The 14,811-nt window shown below is 36.7% G+C and overlaps 1 protein-coding gene across 1 annotated transcript in view; it reads right to left on the bottom strand.

Annotated features, from left to right (window-relative positions):
* Positions 1 to 2,230: 2,230 nt before the first annotated feature.
* ptp4a2b (protein tyrosine phosphatase 4A2b) overlaps positions 2,231 to 14,811 on the bottom strand; it is a 41,004-nt gene continuing 28,423 nt past the window's right edge. The window contains exons 2-7 of the mRNA XM_073821667.1: positions 14,389 to 14,666; positions 13,991 to 14,099; positions 13,809 to 13,901; positions 10,568 to 10,698; positions 7,808 to 7,882; positions 2,231 to 3,377 (exon numbers count right to left, since the gene is read on the bottom strand). Of these exons, the coding sequence (XP_073677768.1) occupies positions 3,266 to 3,377; positions 7,808 to 7,882; positions 10,568 to 10,698; positions 13,809 to 13,901; positions 13,991 to 14,099; positions 14,389 to 14,393 (525 nt within the window). The 5' untranslated portion in view covers positions 14,394 to 14,666 and the 3' untranslated portion in view covers positions 2,231 to 3,265. The remainder of the gene's footprint in view (positions 3,378 to 7,807; positions 7,883 to 10,567; positions 10,699 to 13,808; positions 13,902 to 13,990; positions 14,100 to 14,388; positions 14,667 to 14,811) is intronic.

The following is a 14,811-nucleotide window of genomic DNA, read 5'->3' as shown; positions in this document are numbered from 1 at the left end:
TACTCAAACCTCAAACCTGTCTAGGCTCGACAAAACAAAACGCTCCTGTTTCAAAATCAGCGAAGTTGCACTAAAGATTAATGAGTTTGCTGACTTTTCATTATTAGTAAATAGCTCTTGGTGTTTATGTTTTTAAATAAAAGGTTTCTAGTAATTTTTGTAGAAATTTTAGGTGCTTTTCTTTTGTGACGCTGTTTGATGACATTTAAGGATGTTACGTAACGTTTACGTTATCAGCTGCATATAGTTTGTTTTCGCCATTTTAATTAATATATTACCCCTTGCTCGATGTTTTGTGTTTCGGTTACTTTATATATTAATCTATTATTGTTATAATCTGTTTTGAGCTGTAAATACTATCATTTAAACGTTTTTGAAACGTAGCATTTTTTATGTTTTTTTCCCTGCTCACCAAGCCTGCATTTTTGATCCAAAATACAGTTTTACATTTTGAAATATTTTTACTATTTAAAATAACTTTTCTATTTGAATATATTTTAAAATGTAATTTATTCCAGTGATTTCAAAGCTGATTTTTTTAGCATCTTTACTCCAGTCACAAGATCCTTCAGCCATTCTAATAAAAAACAGCTGCAAATCAGCATATTAGAATGATTTCTGAAGGATCTTGTGCAGGGGTGTAAAAAACTTTGTGTTTTTTACTCGATTACCGTACTTAAGTATTATTTTGGGGGATTTGCACTTTATTCAAGTACAATTTAAACTGACTATAAATTATTATATTCAGATAGAAAAAATGTTTCAAAATTGTACTGTTTTTGCTGTACTTTCAATCAAATAAATGCAGGCTTGGTGCTTGGACTTCTTTAAAACACATTAAAATTACTGTTCAAAAATTTTGACTGCTACTCTGCTTATATATATATATTCAATTTAAATAAAAGCTTGTTTAGCCACAAGATAGTTTGCGTTTCACGTTCCTAACAATGAAGTAAAGTAGTTTAATAATAGTTGTTCTTTATGAACCCATTTAGACAAAGTTCTTCTGGCTTCATGAAGCACCATTACTTTTAAGAGTGTAGGTTAGTAGTAGATCTTATGTTTGAGAACTAAATTCTGCAATCCATCTTTTGAAAATTGACAGCTGATGTTACTCTCTAAAGAGCATCATTAAAATACAGTTAAAAGCAATTCTACACTCTTAAAAAATAAAGGTGCTTTGAAGGGTTCTTTACAGCGATGCCATAGAAGAACCATTTTTGGTTCCACAAAGAACCATTCAGTCAAAGGTTCTTTAAAGAACCAACTCTTTTCCATTTTATAATCTGAAGAACCTTCTTTCGCCACAAAGAACCTTTAGTGAAACAGAAAGGTTCTTTATGGAACCATTTCGACAAAGAAGGTTCTTCTATCTATGGCATCGTGAAGCACCTTTATTTTTAAGTGTAACTTGGCATTATTCTGTAACCTCACCAACACATGAAAAGAACCAGCAGATGGCACTGCAGATACAGACAGACCAGCCCAAACTTGTGCAATCTGGATAATCAGAATTCTATCTTACTACTACAGTTACTTAGGAGACCTACGCTTTAGTACTGTGGGTTTTCTAATATATCCTATTTAATTAGATTATGCATTAGAACTTGATACACAAGTGACCAACAGTGTGTCCTACATCTGACTCATATTCGCACTCCAGTGGATTATGTCAGCAGGTGTAGAGATGGAAAATAAATAGGTCATTTCCCAACTTCCTTTGGATTTCTATCATGTGACTGACTTAAATATTTCAAGAGTTTAGTCATCTTCCATCTGCACTATCACTCTTCACACTAGAACTGCCACATGAGCTGTTTCTTTAGGGACTGAGTCATTGATCAGTCAGGACCTTTCTGGACAAAAAATCCTGGTGTGGAAAAGCCTGTTGGAGTCAAATGAGTCATACTTGGTTTGTCTTTGGATGTCTGTTGAGAGCTGTAGATTCTGGGTCATGTACTGTTCGAACAGACACAAACACCAAACACGCCACTTTTCCCTTTCTCTTTTATAGAACAGCAATCACACAGATTGATTTATTTCCCTCTGAGTTGCAGGTGACAGTACGTCACTTTCGCCAAATTACTTTTCACATTACCTTCCACCATAATTTCAGATGTTATCTTGAAGGTGGCCATAAAAATCAGTAATCACGAAGTGACTCATCTGCCAAGCACAATAAATAGCTGACATATTACAGGAAAGAAAACACAATGAAAATAGAGCAGAATCAATTTCAGTTCATTTATTTGTCTTAAAACCAAGATGAAGTGGGGGTGTTTTCAAAATGGGCACAATGATAAAAGCAAAATAAAATAAACCCAGAGCTGACCAGTCTCCCGCCTCTCACTTCCTTCAGTGTGTCTGTGGGCTGAACAGTAGGGTGACAGATAAAAGTGTACACATTATGTGTGGGTGTCACAGCCAGGCCAACAGTAAAGCTTTTTACTGATCAGCTAGAGAAAGTGAGTACCTAAAACAAGCCAAGTGTCCTCCTGTATTTGAATTTGGATGTAGGACGGTCCTAAGGGTGAGGGCTTTTCTAAGCTGGACTGAATATTGCACTCCCCAGAGATAAAGAAAACGAGAGAAAATAACATGGCTCCATGAAAGAAAGAAAAAAAAAAAAAAAAAAAAAAGTGTCCTAACCCCACCCACACTCCTGACAAGACACTAATTATAGTGAATAAATACAGCTGACATATTTAAAACCTAGGCTAACCCTAAATTAAATGTGATTTCAAAGGGGCAATTGCTGCATCGGAGAGGAACTTCTTAAAAATTTTGTGTTGTGCAAAAATATCATATGCCTACTTTAGAGTTGCTTCTGTAACAAAATTGGCCATTGCGTGTGGAGATAATTAAAAAAGAAACATGCCCAATAATAAGTCTTAATAGAAATCAACAATGACAGCAAATGTAAATCTTTTCATCATGGTTCAAAGTACTCTTTCTGAAATAGCACGAAATAAAAAGTCATCCCTTGATTGGAAATTTGGGAAATCAGGGGGAACTTGTGTAAATTCTTGCCCGTGACTCTTAACGCTGGTTAACCAACCAGGTTGTGGGCTCATCTGTGTGCTTTGACCCTTCTCATTGATACTGCTGGTGAATCCTTAGATCAGCTTTCATTCATTACACCTCTGTGATCGATTAGCCATGATTCGTTTGATAAAATCACCACAATTATAACCCACAGCTTTTGCTCCCCTCTACCCTGGTTGAACTTCCCACTGTTGTTTTGTATGACTGACAGAATGACGCACTACTGGACACAGCAGTTGTGACCGTTGGCATCCTTGAACCGCAGACGCATCTTGGGTCTGTATTTTTCAAGGTAAAGAAGCTGCTTGGAGTTGAAGGCTCCACGTCTCTTCCTAAAAAACAAACAAACAAGAACATTAGTTCCATTTATATCTACTAAAAGCTGGAATAAACAACTTTTGCCCAGATTTATGAGCCAATTTTCAGTCTGGAGGAGTCAATGCTAGTTGCAGAAAGTCAGACAGTGTGCAAATATTTGGCAGTTGGGAGTCGACAGATCATGCAAAGTATGAGTTTCAGACTATAATTCCATCCGGTCAGAGAATATCAATCTTGTTTAAAGGAGACTTATCATTAAAATCTGACTTTTTCTGTGTTTAAGTGCTACAATTGGGTCTATCTACTAACCCAGAAAATGTTACAGATAAAAACCCAGTATTTTTTAAAAAAAAAGCCTTTCTCTGCAAGCTTCTGAAAAAAAAAAAAAACTGCTCAGATTTCCCCCCGTGACGTATTAAGGGGATCTTATTATAATATTACCGCCTCTTAATCTGCCGTTGTTTTGTTTTCGCAAGCAACAATGGTGTGCCAGTTCTAACACCATGGTAAAAGTTCGAGCAAAGCTTGTTAACTGTTCTGTTATTAGCTGCACAGATGAGCACAGAATGCCATTTAGATTCCCAGCCTCAGAGGAGACAAGAGAGCAGTGGATTTATTGATTTATTTACTGTATATTACACTGCTGCCACACAAATCTAATATAAACGTGATTTCTTTCCCAGCTGTTTACATTCACAGACATAGCAGAGTTGTTTTAGCAACTTATGCGTTTTTAACGTAAACTTGTGTGCATTTTTGACAGTTTAAGCGCAATAAGACATGAAAGAGAACTCTAGAAGTTTAGTACTCACATGCTGTGTGGCAGCAGCTTTCTGTGCGCATGCTTCGGTTGTGTGCGCTCAGAAAAATAAATATCCGAAATTTAAACTAATATTGTTTAAAACGCATGATTTAAGCATGATAGACATGATAATCAAAACCAAACAGATGTTTTTTGGCAGAGTATATGAGGTACAAGCTGTAAAAACAAAGCCCTATTCTGGAAAAGGGGGCAGGGAGCAACAGCTCATTTACATTTGAAGAAACATGAACAAAAACGTTTCTGCTTTCACTCAAAATAGGCATTTTCAAAATGATATAATAAATTATCCAGGGCGAGTGGGAGTGGGACTCCTTTTCAGCCCTGGAGTTTCAAGCCCCAGACCGGCCCACTTTAGTTCACAACTGACTTTATTAAAATGACGTCATTTCCAATTCAGTGCAAATACAGTAGCCTAAGTGTTGCTTCACAGTAAAGATTTATTTGAACAGTTAACACAATGTAATGTTTAACAGTATCATAATCTTTATTTTCTGTAAGAATTAAGTGCTCATAAATATCCAAACCTTGAAATGAAAAAATATCAAATAAACAAATATATATTAAGCTATATGTATAAAATAAAGATTAAAATAAAACGTATTAAACTTTCTAATGACACTATCATGTCTTTTTCAAGGAAACAGCTGCTTTATAACTTCAAATATTTTGCAGACATCGTTGTTTTGCACTGCTCCTAACTAACTTAACGTTAATTTACCGGCCATTTCATTGTCTTCATGTGTTGTTGTAATCTCGCTTGCTGATGCTGGTTTTAACGAAAAATGTACTCAGTTTCTAGAGCTTTCTTTTTCTTTTTTTTTTTAAATTCTGGCATTTTCAGCTACGGTCGGGGGAGTCGAATGATAGTTACGTCATCATTAACCTGCAGGCTGCATTCTGCTCATGGGGCTGCGAGAAAATAAATAAAAAGAGTGGAGCTGTGGTAAAATAATGAATAAAAAGAGTGAGGCTATGGTAAAAAATAAATAAATAAATAAAAAGTGTGACTGCTGTGAGTACAGGCAGCTAGGGACACCCAGGAATTCTCCCGGTCCTCCCGATTAGCCAATCCGGGCCTGAAATTATTTTGAGCTGAAACTTCACAGACACATTCTGGGGACACCTGAGACTTAGATAAAATCTTGTAAAAAGTGTCGTAATAGGTCTCCTTTAATATTTTAAACGTTTTCATTTGTTAGGTGTCTTCTAGCAATGAGACACGTATTTCTGAGTGTGTTTGTGTTCGGAACTACTTCAGAAAGTTTGGTAATGTGTGATTCTCAGTCGACTAGTGTATGACGCCCAGTTTTCCCCTCTAACTATTATGTAAAATCATCAAGTGTATGATGCCTGGTGTTTTAAGAACTCTTCAGATGTAAAAACTCATGTAGTGTATTCTAACCCTAAAGGAGTAGTTCACTTTCTAGAACAAAAATTTACAGATAATGAACTGACATCCTTGTCATCCAAAATGTTCATGGTTTTTTTCTTCACTTGTAAAGAAATTGCTTTTGAAGAAAACATTTCAGGATTTCTCTCCATATAATGGACTTCTATGGTGCAGAAAGTAGTACCGACCCAGAGTTTACAAAGTGATTATGCAAAGAAGATTAAACACCCTTTACAAAAAAAAAAGTAAAACAGCGACGTAGGACAGTTTTAAAGTTGGAGGAGAAAATGAGATGGGAGTTTTTCGATATACCCTAACTGTTATGAACTGAAATACACAAGAGTATACCAAGAGCTTAAAAATTACATATTTTTATTTTTTTTAGTAAATAACCGATCGTTTGCAAGATAAGACCCGTTTCCTCGGCTGCGATCATTTAGAGCCCTTTGAAGCTGCATTTCGGAAGTTCAAACTCGGGGGCACCATAGAAGTCCATTATATGGAGAGAAATCCTGAAATGTTTTCCTCAAAAAATATTTCTTTACGACTGAAGAAAGACAGACATGAACATTTTGGATGACAAGGGGGTGAGTACATTATCTGTACATTTTTGTTCTGAAAGTGAACTACTCAGGGATGGAAATTAAAAATAACATACTTCAACCGGACGGCGTGAGGCGGTAATGCACCTTAACGTTGGTTGCGAACTGCCGTTAAAATACACGAAGAAGAAGAAGACGACGGCGGACACTTTTAGCAAAGGCACACCTTCAAAAAAATGTGGCAATACATCACAGGCGTTAAGAGGTCTGTTAAAATATCTTTACAATCTGCTTTTGAAGAAATATATGTTATTTCGTGCACATTCTGTCAGATGCAATTCATGGCGCGTCTTTATCAATATACTGTACAACGCGGTACAATTCATTCACATCAGATGATAACTCGGCGGCAGAGTTCCACTCACACAGGGGCGAAATTTCCAGTGGGGACACGCTTTTCAAAATCCCGTTGGTGTCCACCCAAATGGGCTTTGTTAAGTAATCTCTTGTATTTTAGAATGCACGCTCTACGCTGCCGAGAGTTTTCGCGCTATAGTAAAAACGAAACCAAAAGTAAAACGCACACGCGCATTCAAAAGCAACTTTAATACCCTGCGCTTAGAGAGCGACTCCCCAATGCGCGCAAATTAGGCTACATAAAATATCTAGGCTGTTATAGTATGTGGGCTATAAGTTGTGTAGTTGTGAAGATAGCTCTGTATCATGATAGAAAAATTCGGTGAAAACGTCAGTATTTTATTGAGACTTGAGATTAAATAAACTGCTCAAGTATAGTAGATCTTGTAGTATTAATTTTCACATGCAGCTACACATTGTCGGTTAAAAACAAAAAGTGGCTGGTAAAAACATTTAGTGGCTGGTAGATTTTGAAATCCACCAGCCACACTGACCGGTGGACAAAAAAGTTAATTTCCATCCCTGGAACCAGTGTTGTTTTCGTCAACGATGACGATGACGAAATCATTTCGTTGACGCCACTTTTTTTCATGACGATAACGAGACGATGACGAGATAAAAATGGCTCGTTGATGACTAAAACATGACGAGACGTGTGTGAGTTTTCGTCGACGAGACGAGAATAGACGAAAATGTTAGTGGGTGGTCCGTCAGACGTTTAAAATACATGATATTTCTGCTTATTGTGCATGCCAATTAAAACTTAAAAAGTATCTGACGCTATGGCAAGCCGTTTTAGCATTAAATACTCTTTGCTATACTAGTATGGCAAGCCGTTTTAGCATTCCATCCTTGTTTGTCTTTTATGTTCTAAAACATTCCTTCATTATTGTAATTATTGGTGAAAATTGTCGATCCGGAAGCTCACATTGTGTTGAACTATAGATCTGCTATTTTCAGAACTTATAAGTGACACTACCCAACAGCAAAATACTTACTGACCTACATTAATTTGTTAAAAGACTACTTTTTCCCTTTTTTTGACTAAAACTAGACTAAAACCTTTTTGACTTTTCGTCGACTAAAATTGGACTAAAACTATCACATATAGAAGTGACTAAAATTTGACTAAAACTAAGAAGCATTTTAGTCCAAAAGACTAAGACTAAATCTAAGATGGTTGTCAAAAACAACACTGCCTGGAACTACTCCTTTAAAACAGAAGTTATAATGTCAAATGCATGTCAAGGAGAAATCATTTAAAGTACTTACTGTCTTATAAACTGCACCGCATCTTCATACTTCATTCCACACTCAATTAAGGCTAAAGCCACCAGTACAGGAGCTCTATGAAAACAAGACAAAACAGATTTCAATACAATGCAAGTTTTCACTTAATTTAAATGTATAGCTTGATGACCAAAGAAACTGCAACACTTCACAATAAGGTTGCATTAGTTAATGTTAGTTAATGTATTATTTTAATAATGCATTAGAAAATACTGAAATTAACATTAATAAATGCTGTAGAAGTATTGTTCATCCTTAGTCCATGTTAACTAACGTTAAGTAATCAACCGTAAAAAATGTAATAAAAACGTTGTTACTCAAAAATCTTTTTTTTTTAAAAGTCATTTTTTTCACACCTGCATCAGCAAAGATCAAATCAGAGTATACCATCTTTGAAAACTCAAACAAGTGCTTGTGTTCACAGAGAATGCTGTATTTTGAGCTGCTTGTGTACGTAAAGAGGTCAAGAGCTGAGAAGGCAGTCTGTAGTTGAGTTCTCACACACACCCTCCCCAAAAAAACGCTGAACAAACAACAACAACAACAAAACACTTCTGCGCTTGGAGAGCAGTTTAACCACAGGCTTGTTTTAAATGGTGCTGCTGTTTTTCCCTAAAGGAACTGGTGTAAACTGAGCTCAGGAAAATGAATGCAAGAGTACAGAGTACACTGTACTACCCACAATGTTGGTTACACCATACCAGAACCAGCAGGTCACAGATGCTTACCTTCTCAAGTTTAGACTGGTTAATGTTATGTGTGTTTGTGTGTGTGCGTGTGAGAGCTAACAGGTTTATACAGAGGTGAGAAAGGCTGAGTGCTAAACGTGCAAAAGTTAGCAAGTGGTTCTCACATGCAGGCTACATGTTTCACATCAACCAATTCTTGACTAGTCATTGGCTTCTTGAGCAAACAATCAACTATTCTATTTTAAACCAACTTATTTTTTAACTAAAAGCCCAGTATAATCAGACTAGTTTGGGGTTCACCTGACTGAGTAAGCATTTACATAAGACATATTCTAGCTCATGGTTTCTCAACTCTGGCCCTCGAGGTGGACTTTCCTGCAGCTTATGCTGCGTTCCATTTGTACTCGCAAGTTGAAAATTCTCAGTAGAAACTTTTAGGTTAGGTTTACACTAGTGCATTTTCGCATTAAAAAGCATAACTTTTGCTACAGTGGTGTCTGTCGTCTGTACGACTCCGACGTTGTCAACCCTCAAAAATGGAGATTTTAGAAAACACTGCAGACCCGGTTTTAATTAGAAAACTCCATGGGAGTCTCCACATTTTAGTGTAAACTGACCAAAACGGAGACTTGAAAATGATGGCATGGCTGACCACATTCGTTTTGTGTATCCTTGATGACTGTGTAAACAATAACATCATGCTCATTATGAATGGTCATGTGACATGCGTTTTTGGTTGTGTAGTGTGGATGGAGATAGTTTTCGAAACACATAAAAAAGCCTGTGTAGACAAGGATCGTTTTCATTTTAAAACACTGTATTAAAGCAAAAACCCACTAGTGTAAACAGAACTTTCACTAGAACGCCCACCCAAGTCAGAGTTTCCGAGTCTCAGAGGAATCACAAAACTCTTGCTTCAGAATTCAATATATGGCTGCTCAGTGCATCAACAGAAGAAACAGTAGTAATATATTTTTGTACAGTACTACCCTACTTCTATTTGTGGACACAATACTATTAGAGCCCTATGATTTCTGCTTTGTGGAAAATCACAAGAACTGCTGAGAGTCACTTCATAGCATTTTACCATTTCTTTTGAGTAAAACTATCATTATATCATATACAAACAGAAACCTAAGGGACTTCACAGCAAACAACTTATTAAAAGTGCAAGTTTCATGATTTAGACATGCTTTTTGATGAATAAAATTTAATTTAACCATTAAAACTCTGGAAAATTTTTACTGGAGAAAAAAAGAATTTGAAAAAAAAAAAAAAAAGATTCCCTAAGAACCCTATATTATGCTGTTATCTGTGGAAAAATACAACTTATGTATTTTTTAAACAACTGGTATTGCTAACAATGGACACGTCCATCTTGGTTTTCTGACTCCTCTACTAGAACACGGTCCAATTGGGTGTGACGTCATTCCCATCTCAGACATCCGACTTCCAAGGTAAATGGAATGCAGCATTACATCCAACCTTGATCAAAGTTTCTAGTAATCCTTGAGTAGCTTGTTCAGGTGTGTTTGATTAGGGCGCTAAAAACTGTTTAAAACATTAATAATAACAAAATATATGTCTTTTTGTTCTCTTTTACACCAAATGTGTATGTGTGAACCTGGACCACAAAAATCAGTCATAAGGGTCAATTTTTTGAAACTGAGATTTGTGAGCTTTTCATTAATGTATGATTTGTGAGGATAGGACAATATTTGTCTGAGATAGATTTATTTGAAAATCTGGAATCTAAGGATGCAAAAAAATCTAAATATTGAGAAAATTGCATTTAAAGTTGTCCAAATTAAGTTCTTAGCAAGGCATATTACTAATCAAAAATTAGGTTTTGATATATTTATGGTAGGAAATGTATTAAATATCTTCATGGAACATAATATCCTAATGATTTTTGGCATAAAAGGAAAAAAATATTATTTTGACCCATACAATGAATTTTTTTGGCTATTGCTACAAATATACCCATGCTACTTAAGACTGGTTTGTGCAACAAATATCTCAACACGCACATTGATAATTACAAGACACTAACCTGCCCAACCCCGCGACACAGTGAACAGCGACGCAGCATCCCGGCTCCTCTCGAAACTTAGTCTTCAGCAGGTTTAACCAATCATCTACAATCTGGGTTGGGGGCGGAGCTCCGTCATCAAAGGGCCAGTCCTGCAGCCATGAAAAAACAAACAAACAAACAAAACAAACAAACAAACAAACAGCAATTTAGATTTTGCAGAAACAATTTAAATGTCTTGTGTACATCTCAGAGCACTTAAGGGAACATTCGCAAAGCAAAACAGCTGAAGAACTTGAGATGTTTCACATTAGGCCTTGCAGAATTTGCCTGTGGAGCAAGGCATTGTGGGAGAGCAGAACGTTCTCATGAACTGTTTTTGGGCAGAAGGCCACAAAGATCTGGCCTCCTCCCAGGCAAACCACACAACTAGCAAGAAAAGGGCTGAGAGGCGAAGAGAGAAATATGCTGAGACAAAGCAGGAGAGGACAGACCAAGGAGATTAAGATATAACGTGAGGGTGGAAAAAGGAGATCAATAAGGAGAGCGGTCAGGAGAAGACAGAGAGAAGTTTGCAGCAAGACATATCAGGTTCGCCGAAATGACGCACAAGTCTAATATCATCCTAAGGGAGTACAGTGGTTTTCTGGTAAATCCATTTGCATCACTAAACACAGCTTAGGACAGCATTAATTATCAACAGTTCTGTGTAGTTATCTCAGTCTGTTTTCCGTTTCCTCTTCGAATATACCAAGATCTGAGCGTGTGAGAAGATTTGTGCTTGGAAACATTAAAGAGAAAGCGTGTGTGGGCGAGTATGACAGATAATGGAAACGGACTGGCTGGCAACTCCGTGTCTATGCAGCTGTCTGGGCCACCGTGCTCCTGCTGACCCGCAGACAGAGCTTTCTCCTTTAATGCTCCTTAAACATGCAATCCCTTGTTTCCTATCAAACTTTGTTCTTTCTTTATTTAGATATTCCCTGTCAATTGTAAATGAGCCGCTTCCAAAGAAAAATGGACAAGGTGCACTGCGTTGAAATAGCAGAGATGTAAATCTTTACTTGGGTATTAGATTACAGCTGCAGTTAGACAAATGCCATGGGCAATGTATCACACACACACACACACACACACACACACACACACACAAACACACACAGAGTATATTGACTGTTACAACCCTATCATGACCGTAAAATTTAAACTACTCTGTACCTTCTCTTTAAGGAAGTAAGGATATTGTTCCCCTTCTAACACCTTTCCTTCCTTATAATTTCCAAATAACATTTGGCAGTTCATGGAAAATAAATCAAATACATAAAAGAAAACAAAGACAGGGTTGAAATTTCCTCTTTTAAAAAAAATCTCCAGATGTAGTGGCTTTGAATATATTTGTAGCTGTCAATATATCTTCTATTTACCAACCTAACATGCAGAGTACAGGTGATCAGAGATGGTAAATAAACTGGGAGGCCTATCTATGCTTTTCCAGCAGGGTCAGAACCGGATAATGTCAAGTATAAATAAAGACTCAACACGCTGAGCAAGCTTTTTTCCCAAAGGCCTCTAAGAATGAGATGTGTCTTTATTAGACAGACACCTGCATACTGCACTTGTTGGTGACATCAGTAGAGCTCTGGGTGAAACGACCTACATGATCTGGAGAGGAAAAGGAGTATATTTGAGATTTTGCTAGTTCAGTTTTACTTTTGAGATCAGATCACAGAAAAGACCATTGCAAATGGGACAAAGGAATCAATAAAATCGCTGCAACATTTACTTCCTTCGTTCATCTTCAGAACACAAATTAAGATATTTTTGATGAAATCCGAGAGCTTTCTGATGCTGCATAGACAGTAATGCAACTGACCCGTTCAAGGACTTGAAAGGTAGTAAGAACATTGTTAAAATAATCCATGTAACATCAGTGGCTCAACCGTAATGTTATGAAGCTAAAAGAATATTTTTTCTGCACAGAGAAAACAAAAATAATGACTTTAATCAACACTTTCTTCTGTTCCATGTCAGTCTTCAATGTGTTCACGTTCTGGGTCTTGAACGTGTCAGTTGTGTTGCTGTCTGTGCAGGGACAGAAGGCTTTTGGATTTCATCAAAAATTTCTTAATTTGTGTTCTGCGGGCAAACGAAGGTCTTACGGGTTTGGAACGACATGAGGGCGAGTAATTCATGACAGAATTGTTATTTTTGGATGAACTAACCCTTTTAAGAGAAAAGAGAAAGAACAGCTTTCTGTCATCTCACGCTCTCACTTTTACTGCCATTCAAAATTTTGAGGTCGGTAAGATTTTCCTTGTGTTTTTAAAAGAAGAGCCTTATGTTTTTTGAGACTTATTTTTTAATATAATTTTGTTCAAATAAATATGTACACTTTTGGCTATGTAAAAATAAAATTAATGTAGTGTACATTACTGTTCAAAAGTTTGAGATTAGTAAGATTGATTTTTTAATAAAAAAAACAAAAACAAGTATTTTCTGTTGATCAAGCCAGCGTTTCTTTGATTAAAAATACAGAACAAAACAATAATATTGTGAAATAATATTGCAATTTAAAATAGTGGTTTTCAATTTTAATTTAAAATCAAATTAATTCCTGTGATCAAAGCTAAATTTTTAGCATCATTACTCCAGTCTTCAGTGTCATGTGAACCTTCATAAATCATTCTAATATGCTGATTTATTATCAATGTTGGAAACAGTTGTGCTGCTTAATATTTTGTTGAATCTTTTATGAACAGCATTTATTTAAAATAGCTGTAACAATATATACTATGGTTCAAAGTCTGAGGTCAGTAATTTTCTTTCTTTCTTTCTTTGAAAGAAATTAATAATTTTATTCAGCAAGGATGTCAAATTGATAAAAAGTGATAGTTAAGACTTGTATTATTAATTGTATTAATATATAAGATTATAAATGCTGTTCTTTAACTTTTTATTCAAAGAATCCTGAAAAATGCATCATCGGTTCCAAGAAATATATTGTTTCCAACACTGATAATAACTTAAGTAATGTTATGAGTTTCAGACTAGATGAAGAAACTATTAGTTGCCCTTCTGCACCAGAGAATTACCACTGGGAGTTCCCAAGTGTGTAGCATAGGCATACACATGCCTTTTTATCAAGCAAAGACAGCTGATCTTGCAGAAAAGCACTGTGTCATTCAGTATGGCAGAATGAGCGTCTTTCTTTCCTGCCCCCCCCTAAACACCGTTCTTCAAATCTTCAATTAGACTTACTCACCAGGACCTGGATGCCCTCTTTCTCCACTGGTGCCTTGTCATAGGTGGCTTCACATACTCTCACCAGTGTGTTAACCCCAAACTTCTTCAGCTCCTAAGACAGAGAGAGTGAAACATGTGAGATAATATTTGCGTTTCACCCCTCATTACAAACTCAATTACAGATCTAGATGTTTTTCTTACCTCAGTGAATTTGTTGAGAGTGGAGTTGGTGGGGTTGTGTGTGATGAGGAATCTCATGCAGTCATAGGAAATCTCAACAGCGGCAGGGCGGTTCATGTTGGCAAGACGTCTTTAAAACAATTACAATGAAGTACTTATAATTCCTGTTCCTTTGTTTCTTAAAAAAAATTCTTTGGCTCAGTTTTCAGCAGTATGAAAAAATAAATACAGACAAAAAGAAAATATCGGGTGCAATGATGGGTGGACACTAGACTACTAAAAGTACAAACAAAAGTCAAAAAGAGGGTAATCTAGTCCACGATGTATAAAAAAACAAAGGGATGAGAAAATTGAAAGGAAAACTAAAGAAAAAAAAGGAGACTATCCTTCAGTCATCCAATTGAGACAATTGAGATTACCCCATTCAGGAGAAGAGTTTCTGATTGGCTACAGGGAGAAAAAGTTGTAGGGAGGAAGTGAGGCAGGTGTGTTTGAGGACTACACAGGATCCCAAAAGGGTATAGAAGAGACAGATCGGGCCCAGTGTGCTGGCTTGTCAGGGAGGCTTCTGGGTTGCGTAGTCCCGCGGGTGGCTAACGATTCACTTGTCCACGAAGGTGAGGTGCTGAGCCTGGCAGAACTCTCCACAGACGGTCACAAACGCCATATATGTGTGATCCGAATCAACACAGAAATGCTAGAGGGAGAGGGAGAGAGAGAGAAAGAAAATACAGTTAGAGCAGAATGAAACATCTCTGAATGAGCAGTCATTTAGACTTCATTTAAATCCCTAAGAGTACTACTGCTTAGCTCTGACTGATGATTCATCCTTGCTGCTGCGT

This window comes from Garra rufa, chromosome 17 (genome assembly GCF_049309525.1).
Source record: "Garra rufa chromosome 17, GarRuf1.0, whole genome shotgun sequence".
Classification (NCBI taxonomy): domain Eukaryota; kingdom Metazoa; phylum Chordata; class Actinopteri; order Cypriniformes; family Cyprinidae; genus Garra; species Garra rufa.
The sequence above is the reverse complement of the archived record's forward strand: the minus strand, read 5'-3'. Positions and strand labels throughout refer to the sequence as shown.